This window comes from Macadamia integrifolia, chromosome 4 (genome assembly GCF_013358625.1).
Source record: "Macadamia integrifolia cultivar HAES 741 chromosome 4, SCU_Mint_v3, whole genome shotgun sequence".
NCBI classification, from domain to species: domain Eukaryota; kingdom Viridiplantae; phylum Streptophyta; class Magnoliopsida; order Proteales; family Proteaceae; genus Macadamia; species Macadamia integrifolia.
The window spans coordinates 35,665,768-35,684,644 of NC_056560.1; the positions used below are offsets into that span (position 1 = coordinate 35,665,768).

Here is an 18,877-nt window from a genome sequence, read left to right on the forward strand (position 1 = left end):
CCTTCGGGTCCGGAATCCCTTCCAATTACTTAAGCATGGGTAGCAGGTGCAAGTGGGTCGCCCTTCCTTCCTCGGCAAAAGACGGATGCAACCCAGGGCTCACTGGTACTGGTGTCCTCCGGCGTTGCACCTGAACATTAAATAGGAAGTTTTAGGGTTCGTGTATAACATTCCCCCCTCCTAACAAGAAATTTCGTCCCCGAAATTTGACGCACCTGGCGATCCAAACAACTGAGGATATTTCTTCTTCATTTCCTCACGTTCCCAAGACGCTTCTTGTCTGGAGTGATTCCTCCACTTGACTAGTACATAAGAAATAGTCCGATTGCGGAGAATGTGGTCTCTCCGGTCAATGATTTCTTCTGGTTGTTCTACATACTTCCAATCAGCGTCAAGTTCCAAGGGTACATGTGTCAAAATATGAATTGGATCGGGAACGTACTTCTTGAGCATGGAAACATGAAACACATTATGAGCTCCTTTTAATTCGGGTGGCATAGCGACCCGGTAAGCTATTGTTCCGACTCGACCCAATATTTCATAAGGTCCCATGTATCGAGGACTTAGCTTTCCCTTCTTGCCAAACCTCTTCACTCCTCTCATTGGGGATACTCTTAGAAAAATTTTATCGCCCACCTTAAACTCTAGGTGCTTCCGTCTGACATCCGTATAGTTTTTCTGTCTTGATTGAGCCGCCTTAATTCTCTCCATGATTACATCCACTTTCTCACAAGTGGCTTGGATCAGTTCCGGCCTAGGATCCTCCTTTCTCCAACTTCATCCCAATACAAAGGCGTTCTGCATTTCTTACCATATTGGGCTTCATAAGGTGCCATGCCTATAGTAGCCTGGTAGCTATTGTTGTAGAACTCTATGAGTGACAAGTGCTCATCCCAGCTATAGCTCATATCCAATACACAAGCCCGCAACATATCCCCTAGGGTCTGTATAGTCCTCTTTGACTGCCCATCTGTCTGTGGATGGAATGCCGTGTTGAAATTCGGTTGTGTCCCCATTGCTGTCTGTAGACATTTCCAAAAGTTGGAGGTGAATCTGGCATCGCGGTCAGAGACAATGCTTGCTGGTACCCCGTGTAATCGGACAATATTGTCAACATACAGTTGAACCAACTTTTCTATGGAGTAAGTAATCTTCATAGGGATGAAGTGGGCCACCTTGGTCAGTCGGTCTACAATTACCCAGATGGCGTCATTCCCTTTCTGAGTACGTGGCAGTCCTGTGACAATCCATGGTAATGTTTTCCCATTTCCATTCTGGTACGGGTAGGGGTTGTAATAAGCCATGTGGCCTTTGCCTTTCTGCTTTGATCTGTTGACAATTCAAGGATCTGGCTACATGGGTGGCTACATCAGTTTTCATGCCACACCACCAATAGGACTTCTTCAAATCCTTGTACATTTTTGTACTACCTGGATGGATGGAGTAGGGTGAACTGTGAGCTTCTTTCAATATTAATTCCCTCATCTCTTCATCCTTTGGTACGCAAAGTCTATCTTTGAACTTGAGGACCCCATCTTCAGTCAACTTGAAATTTAAATCTTTTTGTCTTCCTTCTTTGATATAGCTTACTATTTTCTGAAGATCCTCATCTAGTACTTGGGAGACTTGGATTTTCTCCACTAACGATGGTTGTATCATAAGTGAGGCCAAGGTCACTGTCGCCTCATTCGTTAGTAGTTCCAAATCCATTCTTCTAGCTTCCTCAATCAACTGTTCATTCATAGTCAAGGCTGCTAGGGATAGAGTCTGAGACTTCCTGCTCAATGCATCAGCCACTACGTTGGCCTTCCCCGGATGGTAATGGATGGTGCAGTCATAATCCTTCATCAGTTCCAACCATCTTCTTTGTCTCATATTCAGCTCCTTTTGGGTGAAAAAGTATTCTTTTCATAGTCCTTTAGCTATCGAGATGCATATGCTACAACCTTGCCATTTTGCATCAACACACAGCCTAAGCCCAACTTGGATGCATCACTATATACTACCATTCCAGTGTTGCCTACTGGAATAGTGAGTACTGGAGCTGTTATTAATTTCCGCTTCAATTCCTGGAAACTTTCTTCACATTCCTTAGACCATTCAAATTTCACTCCCTTCCGTGTTAGTCGAGTCATAGGTCCAAAAATGCGTGAGAAATTTTCAATGAACCTTCTGTAGTACCCTGCTATCCCTAGGAAACTACGAATTTCACCCACATTCTTAGGTGCCTCCCATTCTACCACAGCCTTTACCTTTCCAGGATCAACTTCAATGTCCTTCTCTGAGACAACATGCCCTAAGAAATGCACTTGTGTAAGCCAAAACTCACATTTACTGAATTTTGCATACAACTGCTTCTCTCTCAATCTCTGATGGGAAAATCTCAAGTGGGTAGCATGTTCCTCCCGGCTCTTTGAATAGATCAAAATGTCGTCAATGAACACGATGACAAAGTTGTCTAACATATCGTGGAATACTCTATTCATCAACTCCATGAACACTGCAGGGGCATTGGTTAGTCCAAATGGCATAACTAGGAACTCATAGTGTCCATAACGGGTCCTGAAAGCTGTGTTCCTGATGTCACCCTCTCTGATCTTGAGTTGATGATAACCAGATCTAAGGTCAATTTTGGAGAATGTGGTTGCACCTTGCAATTGATCAAAGAGATCATCGATTCTAGGCAACGGATACCTATTCTTGATAGTTAGCTTATTGAGTTCCTTGTAGTCTATGCACATTCTCATACTCCCATCCTTCTTCCTAACAAAGAGTACCGGTGCTCCCCATGGGGACACACTATGTCGAATGAACCCTTTCTCCAATAAATCTTGTAATTGTTCCTTCAACTCCTTCAGTTCTGAAAGTGCCATCCTATATGGAGCTTTTGATATAGGTGCTGCCCCAGGGATTAGATCAATAGTGAATTCAGTCTCTCGGTCCGAGGGTAGTCCAGGTAAGTCGTCAGGAAAGATGTCTGAGAATTCTCCCACTACTTCTATTTCCTCTACCGACTTGCTTTCCTTAGCTGTGTCAATCATAGATGCCAAATGAGCCTCACATCCTTGCTCTAGTAATCTTCTCACTTCAAGTGTAGATATCACTAGTCTCTTAGACTTTTTGACTTTTCTCCCTTTGTAAACAAACTCACCTCCTTCTCGAAGTTTGAATACAATTTTCTTCTCAGCACATAAAACACATGCCCTATAGGCGGATAACCAACCCATACCTAAGACAACATCGAAGTCACGCATCTCTAATTTAATCAAATGGGCAATCATGTCCCGTCCACAGACTTGAATAGGACACGGCTCATAAATCTCCTCTAATCCTACCTCACTCCCAGTCGGTGTGCTAACTACTAACTTGTGTGTTAACATTTTTTGGCTTGATATTCATCTTAGCGGCAAAAGTGGGGGATACAAATGAATGTGATGCACCAGTATCTAACAAAACATATGTAGGGGTCATCGATATCAACAAGGTACCTGTGACCACTCCAGGCGATGCCTCCGCTTCCTCAGTAGTCAGTTCAAACACTTTCCCTTGCAGTCTAGCTCCCTGTGGTGCCTGAGCCGGATGGGAGGCGGATAATGGCTGCACTGATCTGGTTGGTCCTACATAGGGGTCACCCGGTCTCCTCTGTGAGCAATTCTTTGCAAAGTAACCCGTTTGCTGACAGACAAAACACCTTAAGGGGACCGTCTGAGACTATGCTACTATGGGTCTAGGTGGTGGTGGTGCTTATCCTCTTTCTGGTATTCTATATTGACCTGAGGCTGCACTAGAATATGTCTCCTTACCAAACCTGCTAGGTGGCACTGTCCTCTTCCCTTGGATGGCATGATAGTTCTCTCTTTGTTTATCCTCAATGGATTTGGCAGCCTGAACCACCTGGGCATTTCTGTGGAGGTACTGAGCCATTAACACAGCCCCTATAGCGGGTCTTAACCCTTTCTCAAATCTCTTCGCCTTTGCCTGATCCCCCTTCAAATGCTCAGGTGCGAAGAAGAACTTCTCAAAATCTTGTTGATATTCCAATACAGAGTTGGACCCTTGTTTCAACTCCATGAACTCTGTTTCCTTCCTCTCCCTCACACTGTCTGGGAAGTAGTTGTAGAACGCCACTTTAAAGTGTTCCCATGTGAGGTTAGGCTATAGGGCCACTAGGATGGGTTCAGTGGACTTCCACCATGCATTTGCCTCATTTTGTAGTTGGTAGTCGGCACACATCAGTTTCTGTTCTTCAGTGAGGGTCATTGCCTTAAATGCCTTTTTCATTCCCTCTACCCATTTGGTGGGTGCCAAAGGATCCTGCGCAATCCCACCAAAGTAGGGAGGCCTAAACTTCTGGAACGTTTCCATCACTTTCACGTTGTCCATCGGTATAGGCAGTATGACTTGGCTCTGTGGCGTCATTTGCCCCTGTGTTAGTGGTACATCAGGTCGTGGGGCATAATGTACATTGGAGCCCTCTGGGTGGGTTGTGGTGAGCCATTGGGGCTGGGACTTGCTGTGCCTGGAGAATAGTGGTAGGAGCAACGTTAGGTACTGGCTGTGTCTGTGGTGGAACAGCCTGTGCCTCCCGAGTCTGAAACACAGCATTGATCTGTGCATTTAGACCCGTCATAAACTCCAGTTGCTGCTGTTGCAACCCTTGCATCATCACATTTTGTTGCTGTTGTAATCATTGCAACATGTTGCCCATAATTGACACTACATCCTGGGTGGAAAGTATAGGTGGGGCAGGAGGAGCTGCTTGTGCTGTGGTATCGGGCACCTCTTCTCTACTTGGTTCCAAAGTCGGTGGCCGACCCATAGCAGATGTAGTAGTACGGCGTGGCCGTTTAGGCGGCCGTCCCACTTGTGTTCTTGATTTTCTAGGAGCCATGTGAACCTACCTGTATAAGAGGTAACATAGGCAACTTAGTACAACTGAGCATGCATATTCAAGTCTTTATATGTACTAGGTTCAGACACCCACATCCTCCGTATCCACCCATTGAGGGAAGGAAAATATGTAAAATGGACAAACACATATAAAGAAAAGAAAAGAAATTCTCACCTTTTTACCTTCACCGGTGGATTCTTACCGGTGGATGATCTGGTGGATGATCATCACCGGTGGATGGATCCGCAATGTCTGAAAATCACTTAAAGTGTTCACCGGTGGATGCTCACCGGTGGATGGTAATTGTTTCACCGGCCAGCCGGTGAACACTTTTACTGTCTTTTGAAAGGGTTGGCCGAGAACTCTCATTTTCACCATTACCTCTTCCTTTTCTTGCCAAGAACGACCGGAGAGCTCTCCCAAGGTTGGACGAACATCGTCCGGTGATTTTTGCCGCCAATCCACGCCACATTTCGCTCAAGAGGTAAGGTTTTCCTCCCATTTTTGCTAGATTTTCCATTTTCCCCAAATTTTCTTCTCTGTGAAACCCTAACTAGTGATTTATGTGAAATTTCTTGCATTCTTTCCAAATATGCCTTTCCTTTTGTATACACTTAGTTGGATATGTATACTTGTTGTGTTTGTATGCAGGTCATGAGTTCTAGAAGAGACACACGTAGTTGAAATGCTGCGAGGCAGATTCTAGCTCCTCCAGAACCTAAATTGACAGATTTTGGTTTAGCTCTGCGGAGAGTGCGCAGAAATGGGGGGTGTTTGGAAGTAAACTTGTAGATTCCGGGAAGGGAATATTGCATGGTCAGATGCCTTCCTTTGGTATAGCGAGGCGGTTCCAGCCACTGGGTTGGTCACCGCTGTTAGACCTGGGGGACAAATGTTATCCTCGCTTGGTCCAAATGTTCTTTTGCAATCTGAGGGGCGAGGAAGTAGGGGAGAATGATTATCGTCTCACAAGCCGAGTTATGGGAGTTGACCTCTCCTTCAACACAGCCGAGTTTGGTGCTATTACTGGGATTTCAAGCGTCGGGGAGAGTGTATATTGTGCTCCCAAGACTAGAAGGGGAGCCTTCCTGCCCCAAGATAGTTTATATGAGATGTGTCGGCAGTTGACTGGAACCACTAGTGGATGGGCTAGGTTCAGTCGCTTCAGGACCACGCTCAAGGTGCTTTGTAGGGTAGTTCAGTTAAACATATTACCAACTGGAGGTCATTTCAATGAAGTTTCTCTTCTCCAGGCCTATGTTACCCTATGCTTGTATGTGGGTCTCCAGATCACCTCCCATACCTTTTGATGCGACATATGGCATATCGGGCCAAGTACCCAAAGGATGGAAATTTACTTTACGGAAATCTCCTTACTAGTATTTTTGTACACTTTGGGGTCCCCTATGCTGACGAGCCTATAGATGGAGCCAAGAGGTATCCTTTCGATTTACACTCCTTAGTCAAGATGAAGGTTGACCCTAATGATGGTAGTGATGCTGAGGGGGTGCCAGTAACGGTCCCTATAGGAGGTGACCAGGATATGGATATGGAAAACGACGAGGAGGCCGAGGAGAGCGAGGAAGATGGGGAGGATAGTGAAGATGATGGACCTCCATTGCGTCAAGGCCGTAGGGTAACTACCCCACCTCCTTACACTTCATCTCAATATGCCGGTGGCGCTTCTTCTTCGACTGCACCAAGTAATGCAGTAGGTTGAGATCCGGTGATGCAAGCTATGGAAACAGGTTTTCGGGGTCTGAATACCCGTCTGGATAGCATTGATGATAGGGTCAGTCATCTAGAGGTATGGACCTGTAGGTGGGACACTTACTTTGGGCTAACAGATACTACTCCTGTTTCTTCGGTACCACCCAGTGATCCACCCCAGCAGTAGTTTTTCCTAGGTCCTCCTATCTTTCAATCTTGTTCTTAGGATTGTGATCCTATTATGTTTTATTTGTGCCATTAGTGTTGTTAACTTGAGAGTTATTCAACAGGTAGTTATCGTCTATGTAATTTGCTCCTAGTTAAGTCTTGTATTCTCCTCTCTCAAAGTTGTAAGATGAATTTGTTATTAATGAAATTATCAGTGTTATCGGCTTCTATCTTCAACTTGTCTCCTACGTATGAACTATGATTTATGTACTCATCTTTAAGCTTTTATTTATAACCTAATCACCAGTAGTCCTAACATTTCATAAGTTTATGACTTAAAATCGCGCTCTGATACCACTCGTTGTCACACCCCGCCTCCACTCACCTGAAGGCTGGCGACATGGACACGCACACGTGTCCACCATCCATCCAGGATCCACGATTTAGTACTTTAAGTTCATAAGATTATGAAATGAATTCTAAAATCACATACTTATAATATAAACAAAATATATATCAACTGGTGATTTCTATTGATATTTACCATATTTACACAAAAGAATGTTTTCACATCTTAATCATAATTACAATTATGCCCCCATAGGGCTACATCTGTTAAGTACAAAAAGAATCAAAAATAGAAGATGATACTCCCATCCTCAGAGTCCTCCAAATGCACAATCATCGCACACGCATCCATCCTCGTGCGCAACCAGCTTCTCATCCCAGAGGACGCCTCCGTAGCGAGCTGGGACCTCGATTATAGTTTCCAAAGGATTTCCTGAATCAACATCTAAAAAGGGGCAACAACAGGGGGTGAGCTTCCACGAAGCCCAGTGAGGGTAACACACACAAGCAATCATGACAATCCAAGAAAATGCAACAGTATGAATATTCATGCCCGACCACATCAATATGAATGCAATTATGTGAGTGCAATGACATGATCCATTTATTATCAAACAATTCTAAGCAACAATTTCTAAGTCCAAAGGGGGTATAAGTGCTACTGCAACGTAGGTATTATCCCCAGTCATGAATGTACGTTATCAGTCCCCAGGGATACTAGCTAGTTGTGAGTCAGGAGCGTGCCGGTTCCGGAACCACATCGTTACCCGACAAACTCCTATTAATAACCCTCCCATAATACCACTACATCGAATCCAACATCGCATGTAGGGTATACCCATCACCGAATCAAACATCGCGTGAGGGTCTGTCACGATGCTAGCATCTTCGCACCTTAGTCACCGGAAATCGTCCCCAACCACGGACCGTCGGATGAGAGGATTAGCCAATACGTAAACCCTTATTGGCAAGGGTTGTAGCACCAGGGTGGTTATCCTAGCCTAATGCATTCTAATGTGCCACAACACAATTCAATCACACTCACACACACCTTGAGCATGCAGTGCTGCCGGCACCAACCATTGGCCACCCTACACCCCAGTCACACACACACGCTCACCCTGAGCATGCAGTGCCGCCGGCACCAACCATTGGCCACCCTGCACCCTAGTCACACACAGACACACACACACACCCTGAGCATGCAGTGCCGTCGGCACCAACAGTTGGCCGCCCTGCACCCCAATCACACACACACACGCACACATGCACAATCATAATTCACATTTTCATGCCACATCAACACCATATATAAGGAATAATATAATAATATGCAAAATGATAAAATTCATTCACATATGCATTATGATGCAAGCATTCCATAAAAACACACAAAATCCCCTCACCTCGTGTTCTAGATGGCGGTAGATAGTTGATGGTTTCGTGTTGCGTGTCCCCATCACTTCTTGGTTCCATTCCTAGGATACATAATGTTTTTAGGTTATTCGGTTATTTATAGAGGAGTGAGACACTAAGACTTGTGCCCCAATTAAAAGGATTAAAAATTAACTTTAAACTGGTTCACTGGTGGATGCTCACCGGTGGATGCTCATCCGTCGGTGAGTTCACCGGTGGATGAATCCAAATGTAATGCACATCCTGCAATATTTTCACCGGTGGATGGTTCCTGCCTTCACCGGCTAGCCGGTGACCATCCGTTGGTGAAGGTAAAATTGGGGTTTTCTTGCCCAGATCAGCCCTATTGGCCCTGTGGCCCCTATGTATGGTGGTGGAAATACGTATTTTTCAGTGGGGTGTCATTTTCCAACTCCATTCCCCTTTTCTCCTTCTTTTGTATAATTTACAAATTGGGTTTTGTGATTTTAGGGTTGGTTTTTCATGTAGGGTATCCTCACACACTTCACTTAGCTTAGGTTTAGTGAAATTAGTGAGTGGATCAACATAGATTTCAAGATACACCCAATTTCCTCAATACACAAGTCTAGGTTAGGATACATTGGGGAAGACTTAGGTTGATCTCATGGAATGGTCATTAATGGTTCATGAGATCACTCTCACACACCATACCTAGGTTTAATTTCATTTTCCCCAACTTAGGATTAGGTTAGGATGTTAGGTCATAGAGGATTTGTTCAAATTCCCATATCCTAGGGTTTTGGGTAGGGATTTCATAGGGATTTGCCCTTAGACCCAAGGTTGAGTAAATAACCTTGCCAATGTAAGTCTCTTACTCTAATTTCCCTCTCCCATTATGTAGTATTTATGGTTGGGTCGGTGGCATTTGGTTGGGTCTCCATTACTCCCAATAAAGAGTGAAATGGGAAGGAGAGAGAGATAGATAGAGATTTATGTGTATGTGGAGAGATGAGCATATGGGCTTACCTCAAGAATGGAGCCCTAGCCTTCCTCCTTCCTTCCTCTCCTTCTCCTTCTTCTTCTTCTTCTTCTTTTTCTCTTTCCTTCTTTTTATTTTGTTAGGAGAAGAAATGTATGGTAAGAGCCCTATTTATAGCCACTTAAGTCCCACTAAGGGCTGTTTGGGGAATTAATGGGTTTTTACCCAATACCGGGTTATTCCGTTATTCGGCACTAACGGGCCCACCTTAGGGTGTCCGGATACGTTTATCTATTCCCCAAAAGGTTGTACCAACTATTGGGGGTGGTTTGATGTGCACGGGTGCGAAGATCCGGGTCTCACGGCAAATTAACTCATTTTCGGCCAGTATTCTCACCGGAGGGTGTTCACCGGTGGATGATCCACCGGTGACCATCAGCCGGTGAAGGCTGAACTGGTCACTTTGTATGGCGATTTCTCCTCTGTTTGAGTGGGGGCTTCTCCAGGGTTTCTAGTGTGTGTGAGGTTCAACTGACCTTTCCCTTCGGGTCCGGAATCCCTTCCAATTACTTAAGCATGGGTAGTAGGTGCAAGTGGGGTCGCCCTTCCTTCCTCGGCAAAAGACGGATACAACCCAGGGCTCACTGGTACTGGTGTCCTCCGGCGTCGCACCAGAACATTAAATAGGAAGTTTTAGAGTTCGGGTATAACAAGGCCAGCTTCCCAATGGTGTCACAGATGTAGGGGCCCGAAAAGGTCATGTCAATCCAAATCCATTCTTTGTCAAAGGTAAGAATAGGTCTACTGTAGGGCCAACATCTAGAGAGAACCAATTTCCAGACAGAGGAAGAAAAGGGGCAGGAGAAGAAGAGGTGGTGGATGTCCTCAGAACCGTGGGGGTAGAAACAATAGGAGGGAGAAACAGGAATATGCCAATGGGTGAGGAAGGCTTGGGTTGGGAGACAATTAGAGAGGCATCTCTAGAGAGTGAGACTATGATAGGGGATTTGGCCTTTGAACCAGATAAGGTTACGCCAAGGAACCATAGGACCAGATGACCTAACAAAGTACCAAGCGGAGGCAGAGGAGAACATCCCATCGGATGAGGGGTTCACATGTTGTTAACCAACATATTTGTGTTTCTTTTCACCCATTCAATTTCTTCTTATTTTGAAGTTTCATCTCATTGCTCATTCTAGGCTTTTTTTTTTTTTTTTTTATATGCAAATTTGTATCTAGTTTTCTGTTTTGTATTGATTGGATTCATTGTGGTGTTACATTTTTAACTTCAACCTTTTCTATATTCTGTTGATGAGTCAGGTTCTTAAAAACTGATACAGTAGTATTCAGAGTTGTCAAGGCATCGCCTAGGCATCCAGGCGGTTTTGTCTGGATTGGTGCCTTGGCTCCTAGGCGACACCTTGGTGCCTTTCTGGTGTCATCTTAATTTTTTCCCCCTACGACTGCCATGGTTCGTCTAGGCGCCATGACAACTACAGTAGTATTACCCGTTTCATGATTCAACACTTTCTTGTAACTGGGAATCTATTTACCTGATGCATGGTTCATTTCTAATTTTTATTTGTTTATAGGAGCCATCCGTCTGATCAGGCATCTACATCAGAATGGAATCCCTATGTGTGTGGCAACAGGGTACATGATCTCCTCGATTTTATTGTTTACCTAATAGAATATTTCGCATAATTGTATTCCACTTTTCCTACTGTAGTTATTTGTGCTAAGTGGATTTCCAATCAAATGAGTTGTTTTTACCTTAAAATATGTGTACAGTTCTCATGTACGGCATTTTGGATTGAAAACTCAGAGACATGGTGAAATGTTTTCAATGATGCATCATGTGGTTCTTGGTGATGACCCAGAAGTTAAGCAAGGAAAACCTTCTCCAGATATTCTCCTTGCTGCTGCCAAAAGATTTGAGGTATCACATCTCTGTGACTGTTGCAGTGACCATATGTTACACGTGTTAAGTTGATTGAAAACTGCTACACTCCTTTTCTTTTCCCCATCCCCTTCCTTTTTCCCCCTGGAGGTTCAAGTTTATATTGTTACATCAACAGCTAAAACCTTGATCTCAACAATGGGAAATCAAAACTTCTTACAACATTTTTTGCATGATTAGAGTGGTCCTGTTGATCCTCAAAAGATCCTTGTGTTTGAAGATGCACCCTCAGGAGTTGCTGCTGCTAAGAATGCTGGGATGTAAGTCATTTTATATGAATTCTGAAACTTTTTATCTACAGATGTTCTATAATCAATGAGGCGTTTGGTATTTTGGTTAGCATTCATTTGCTAATTAGACTGAAGAGATTATATTGGATTTTTTTTTGGGGTGGGATGAATTAACAAAATTTTGTTGTTGCTGATTGCCCCATTTAGTTGGGATAAGGCTGAGTTGAGTTGAGTGGATTAACAATAATTTATTGGACAAGAAGACAAAAAAGAACTGTATACTGGTGAGACAGCCAAGAGTATTCAAAGATACATGTCAAGCTCCAAAACTTCCGTCCCTGAGCCCCTCTACACAACAGACACTCAGTACACAATAGGATATGGACCTATATATGTAAATTCTCTGCCAACCCCTTCAAAAGCTAGAGCATCTGCTTAGGAATTTGCATATCTAGATCACCACAAGAATAAGATGTCCTCCCAATGTGCTAGCTTCCATGGAAGGCCAGTGTCTATAGACAGCCACCTTAGAACCAAAATGAACTCTTCAATGTGAAGATGAGTCCAAAGATGATTGAATAAATATAAGTCCTCAAATAAAAACTGACTTCGGGGTGTTGCCAATGGGACCTGAAAAAGCTAATGGAACAATTCCATCATGATCGCTGAATACTCCCAAATACCGGATGGCCCTAGATTCCTAAAGCTATTGCTATAAAAAAATTTATTTAATTGCTGTATCTGGAGTGACTATCCATTCATTGCTTGATCTCTCCTGGCTGTCTCTCCGAGGACATTAAATCTGAGGCTTCTTCTTACTTCTTTGATCTCTTCAATCCCCCCTCCTTCCTCCCCCCTCCTTCTCATCCCTCATTGATCAATAAATTCATCCCCGACCACCTTCTCCCTTCCCTCCAGCCGTCCCTTCCGATGAGGAAGTCACTACTGCTGTCCTCTCCCACAAGGGTAACAAAGCTCCTGGGCCCAATGGCTTGAGCATGTGCTTCTTTACCTCTTGCTGGGACATCATCAATGACGAACTCATTCGGGGAATCAAATCAATGGTGTTAACCACACCTTCCTCTGCCTGATCCCTAAGTCTGATGGGGGGTGTCTATCATGCAAGATTTCAGACCCATATCCCTCTGTAACCTGGTTTACAAGTTCATTGCCAATGTCCTCTCCCTTCGAATCCAAAAGGTCATTGTCTCCCTTGTTAGTCAAAATTAGTCTGCCTTCATCTCTGAAAGGAGCATTGCTGATAATATCATCCTATGTCATGAAATTGGTCGTGGCTTTGAGCGCAAATCCATGGTCCGGTGGCTCCCCTCAAAATTGATATCCATAAGGCCTTTGACTCCATCCATTGGGATTTCCTTTCCAACACCCTCCTCTAAATGTACTTCCCTCCAAACTTTATTCGGTGGATCTTTGCATGCATTTCCACCCCCCGGTTCTTTGTTCTTGTCAACGGAAGTCCAGCTGGCTACTTCCCCTCTTCGGTTGGAATTCGTCAAGGATGCCCCCTTTCCCCCTTTCTCTTCTCCCTTGGCCTGGAGGTCCTCTCTAGGGCTCTCCAATCCTCCACTGATCTTTATGTCATCTCGCCCATTCCCAAATGAAAATCCATTTCCCTTACCCATCTTGCGTTTTGCGGATGATCTCATGATCTTTTCAAAAGTTGATTCCCCTTCCATCTCCTCCATTATGTCATCTCTCCGCCTCTTTGAAATCTCAGGTCTCAGCATTAATCTTCAAAAGTCCCGTCTTTTTGCCTGTGGGATCTCCGAGACTTTGAGAGCCCATCTTCTTGATATCACAGGATTCTCCCTTGGCTCCCTTCCTGTCAAATACCTGGGCCTTCCCCTCATTCCCGCCAGGCTTTCGGCCCACCACTGCACCCCAATTCTTGATCTCTTGCGTAAGAGACTCCAGCCATGGAAAAACAAACTGTTATCCTATGCGGGTCGCCTTGAGCTCTCCAGATCTGTGTTCCAATCAATGTATCTTTACTGGTCAGGCATCTTTATCCTCGCTTCCCTACCGTCAAAGCCATTGAAACCCTCATCAGCTCCTTCCTCTAGAAAGGAACTGATTCCATCAAGTTCTTTTACCCCTCTAGCTGGAGCTCAGTCTGTCTCCCCAAAGCCAAAGGAGGGCTTGGTCTTAGGCATATCAAAGACATGAACTCGGTTGGTATCCTTAAGCTGATTTGGAGAATTACCACAAAAAATAATAGCATTCGGGTCTCCTGGGTATACTCCTATCTCCTAAAATTGAACTCCATTTGGTCCGCCGTTCCAAGCCCGGACTCCTCTTGGGTGTGGTGTGGTTTTCTAAGTCTCAGACCTTTGGCTATTGAGGCAATTACCTACTCCATTGGAATTGGTGCCTCCACCTCTCTTTAGCTGGACCCCTAGCATCCTTCAGGAGTCCTCCTTCATCTCCTCAGTCCTAGGAATGTCTACTCCTCAGGATTGGATAGGATGGCCCCCTATCTCCTCCGTCCTCTTGAATGATGGATGGGCCCCTTCTCCCCTCCCTCCTTTGCTGGCTAGCATCTGGACCTCTCTTCCTCCTCTTCCTCCTCTTCCCTCCAACCACAGAGAGAGGGAGGATTCCATTCTCTGGAATCCTTCTCCTTCCAAGATGTTTAGCTCCTCCTCTGCCTTTAATCTTGTTAGGACTAAAGCCAATACTGCCCCTTGGTGCAAAGTTCTCTGGTTCAAAGGTCACATTCCTCGCCACAGCTTCACAGCCTGGAGGGCTCTCACTGATTGCCTCCCGTCGCAGTCCTTCCTCATATACCGTCACATTCCAGTTCCCCTTGCCTGCTGCCTCTATTGGAATGGAACTGAGGATATTGACCATCTTTTCTTCTTCTACCCTTCTCCACCATTTGGAAGAAAGTTCTTTCTCGCTGTTGGCCCTCTAGTAGAAGAGCCCTTCCTCTTAGCAGGGAATGGGTATGGATTGACATGACCTTTCACGGCCCCACCATTTCTGATACCGTTGGTAAGCTTGTTTTTTGTGCCACCATCAACCACCTTTGGACGGAGAGGAATCTTCGTAGATGGACGTCCAACTCTTGCTCTTTCAAAAGGATTTGGAAGGCCATCTTCTTCAATGTCTCCACCAAAATTGCAGCTCTCTCGCACCGCTCAGTTGTTGACTCCCCTAGGAACAGACTTATTGTTACTTCCTGGAACCTCCCTTCAGTCATTCTCCTTCCCCCACCCCCCTTGAGGAATTGTATCCAGTAGATGTAGTTCCCCTCCTTTAGTTGGGTGATTGGCCTTGTGCCGCCACCCCCCCCCCTCTTTCCCCATTGTATATTTTTTTCTCTTTGGGTTTATATATTTTTATTCATCCAAAAAAATAAAAAACAACTGGACCTTATCCACTTGGCCCCATTCTCTCTCATCATCTAATCAAATGGAATGCTTCTAAACGCTACCTGCTTTGAGGCCCAAAAAGCTGTCCTTACTTTCTTGTCCCACAAACTTGTGTAGACCTACTTTCTCCCTGAAAATGTGATTGTTCCCTCCCTCCCAACTTCTCCAAATGATCTCCATCATAGTGTAACTCCACAGACTATGATCATGAACAGCGTTAAAATCAAAGCCGTACCTGAGCTCAAGAAACAAACCAAGTGATTGTAAACCACCCTCCCTCCATGTAGATCAAATTCATTAATATATCTGAGAAAAGTCATCTTAGAAAAGGTGGAGGGGGTGCTATTTGAAACGTTTAATCTCAATCATGATTAATGTAAAAGTCGTCTTAGAAAGGGTGGAGGTGGTGCTATTTGAAACATTTAATCTCAATCATGATTAATGTAACTCCATAATGCTTTTTAAAATGGGTAGTGAGTGCAGTTTCACTGTTTTGACTACTGACACTGATACAAAAGTCTCCACTCCAATAGTTGCTGTAGAAAGCTGAGACCTAGATATGCTAGTACAACTTAAATAATTTAGTGCATTTTATATGTCCATTTAAAACTGATACTCTGAAAATGCAATGGAATTGTATAAATGGTTACTGTATCTCCGTTGACGTGATGTCATACCAATAATGACATGAGATACCTCCAGAGTATAAGCTTTTCTCATTCCAACCATTATATGTTGCATTCCCTCTTGACAAGATTCTTATAAAGATGCATGTATTCGAAAAAATTCTGAGTAGAACAAGTTAACCTGATGTAGAACTTCAAAGGACGGTACCATTTTAGTCACCCCAACCCAACAACAGCAGACACCAAATTTTTTTGATAAAAAACAAGTACAATGCCTAATTACCATAAAGGAAAGTGTTCTCTGTCTGGGAGCGTGACCTATGTCAGTGCTCCCATGTGCATAAATCTCTTCTCCCCCAATAAGGGCCATCTCTCCACCCCCAATGAGGGGTAGAGATTTCATTTCACAGGAGGGAGGTGAGAGATAGACATATGGGAGCGCTGGCATAGGCCACGTTCTTGGACATAACATTTCTCCTTATTGTGATATATTACAGGGGATTGAAAAATATCAAACTATTGGCAATGAACAGTGGGAGGGTTTGGCCATCAAAACAACTCTTGGGAGAGAACTATTTTCTTAATTTTAAACAATATACCTACCATGAAACTGAATTAGGAATATGCATTACATACCTATATGCATGGTTTAAAGTATCGGTACATATCGTACCGTTTCGACATAGTTGTCATGGTGCCAAGGCGAACCAAGGTGGTGGAGGGTTGTCTAAGCGCTTAGGCAAAAAGGCGCCCGCCTTAAGGCTAACAAGGCGACCAAATGTTATTTTTTATTTTCTCTATTTTCTAACATTATTTAGTAAGCTATATATACCTTGTATCATAAAAAATAAAGATTAAACAACATCAAGTCATTAAAAATCAACATTTAGTCATATTAAATCATAAAAAGTTAACATTAAGTCATATTAAGTTATAAAAAATCAAAACTTAGAGAAATGATCTTGTTCTATAATGATATTATTTTGACTGGTCAAATGATATTATTTTTACATGAGACTTTTTGTATTAATTATAATATAAAAACCAACTTTCCAACAAATCTAAGATTACTTAAATTTGAGTTGTAATGACAAAGTTATGCTCCAGTCAAACTTATTTTTAAGTATGCGAATGCTATTAAAATCGTCTGAATGAAAATAATTTTATGGATTTCAAAGCAAAAAATTATTTTACCGGACTTTTGGTTTTTAGCAATGTTTTAACATGATAGAATTTATAAAAATTTCATAATTGAGAAAAATCCCGGCATTTAAAAGTTGAAAATTGCCCCTATAACCAAAATCCAGTTTTTGTTCTTGGACTGGGGGGTTGACTTTTTATCTTCTTGGAATTTGATTTTTAAACTATTTTTATTGGATTCAAATAGGGGGTATTTGCTTATTTATGAATAATATCTTAAGTAAATGAAATTAAAAACATTTACTTAAATGATATTTGGCATAAATAAGTGCCAAAACACAAGGCGGCATACAGTGCAATAAGGCGACTGTCGCCTAGGCCCAGGCAATCATACTGGACGCCTAGTCATCGCCTAGGCAATGCCTTAACAACTATGCGTATCAGTATGTATCGGTCGATATATACTTATACACACTGATATGTACCTATACACACCGAAACATACATTTCACCTTGATTTTATATTTTTCATAGAATATCGGTACGTATCGGTGTGTATCGTATTGTATCGGTTGTGTATTGGTGTGTATCGTAGGATACGTATCGATACGAAAGAATTTAAAAAATGTCATGTATCATATCGGAAGGGGCTGATACAAAATTGTATAGGCCGATACGGTACAATACGTATTGATACGATGCGCTACGGTCATATATATAATGGCCAAGATGGGTCATTTTTCAGAAAACATGATTTTTTAAGGGGTTTTTGTTCCAAAGTTGTTGCCAGCCATTTTTGGTTTAGAACAAGGATTTTACATTTATAGAACAACTACAAACCTTGAATTCTTAGTGCGATACTCTCAATTTAGTGTTTATGCATAATACATACTATATATAACATTTTTTAACTTTTTTTTTTTTTAATGCAGAAGTGTATAAAAAGTGTTTCGTATCCATTTATGTGCATATCTTAGTTTATCTCTAATACGATATGATACCCTCTGATACTTATCTTAATTTTGGCCAATCGATACTGATACTTTATCCTTGCCTATATGTATACCATGACTGCTTTCAAATTCCCTTGAAACTTAAAAGAAAACCCCTAAAACTAGTAGGATATTGATTTACTAAAAATAAAGAGTCCTATTAACCAATCCAAAAAGAAACTCAGTTAGCTGATACTATTAAGAATACTTCCTTCATCCTAGAAAATTAGCTGATAGAATAAAATTGTCTACAAAACACCTTTTTATTTGACTTTTCCAAAAGATTAGATTTCTGTGTTGTTACTATGACCTGGCTCCGATTGAAATTTCATGAGATGTCCTTAGCTTAATTGTACATTTTACTGTTTGGTACCTCATTTTCATGCCCATTGCTTCCCTTTTTGCCATTTCCTCCTACCCCCTCCCAAGGTTTAAAGTATTGATCAATACTGATACGATACTCTATTTTTAGCAATGAAGTGTATCCTAACATATTGATACGATACACTGCGATGCACAACCAATACATACTCATACTTGATACGTATCTAGTATCTACATAATCCATTTCACTTTTGAAATAAAGCCTGTTTTCTCATTGGCGGTACTTAAAGTTTCCAAAATTTGAAGTACAACTGCACAATCGATCTCCCTTTCATTTCTTGGATTTGGGGCTTTGAATCATTCATAGAAAACGATTCAAAATTTACAATCAAACTGATGTTTAAAAGATTGGAGCATAAACATAGCACAAAACAGGAAAGTGGAAAAAACTTGAATTTTTTTTGCAAATCTTTGTTTTACTTCTGTTTTTTGCTATGTTTGAGTAGATTTAGGTTGAACTAAAACATTGCATTAAACATGAATTATTGCATCAATTTCTTTATAGATTTTAAACTTTCTCAGAAAGTCGACAGTGGACTATTATTACATGTAAGAAACCTCATCCTTTATAACAATTTCAATTGAATGCACTTGTCTCTCAATACGAAGTTCTCCATTTGAGTGTCTATGCTGGCACATGTTATATATTGCTTATTTATAATGTTTTTTTTTTTTTT

The 18,877-nt window shown here is 42.5% G+C and overlaps 1 protein-coding gene across 3 annotated transcripts in view; it reads left to right on the forward strand.

The window, feature by feature from the left end:
- The window catches only part of LOC122076693 ((DL)-glycerol-3-phosphatase 2-like), a 70,518-nt gene that overhangs the window by 50,892 nt on the left and 749 nt on the right, over positions 1-18,877 (forward strand). For all 3 annotated transcript variants that reach the window (XM_042642138.1, XM_042642137.1, XM_042642139.1), the window contains exons 3-5: positions 11,066-11,126; positions 11,265-11,412; positions 11,614-11,693. In XM_042642138.1, the coding sequence (XP_042498072.1) occupies positions 11,066-11,126; positions 11,265-11,412; positions 11,614-11,693 (289 nt within the window). The remainder of the gene's footprint in view (positions 1-11,065; positions 11,127-11,264; positions 11,413-11,613; positions 11,694-18,877) is intronic.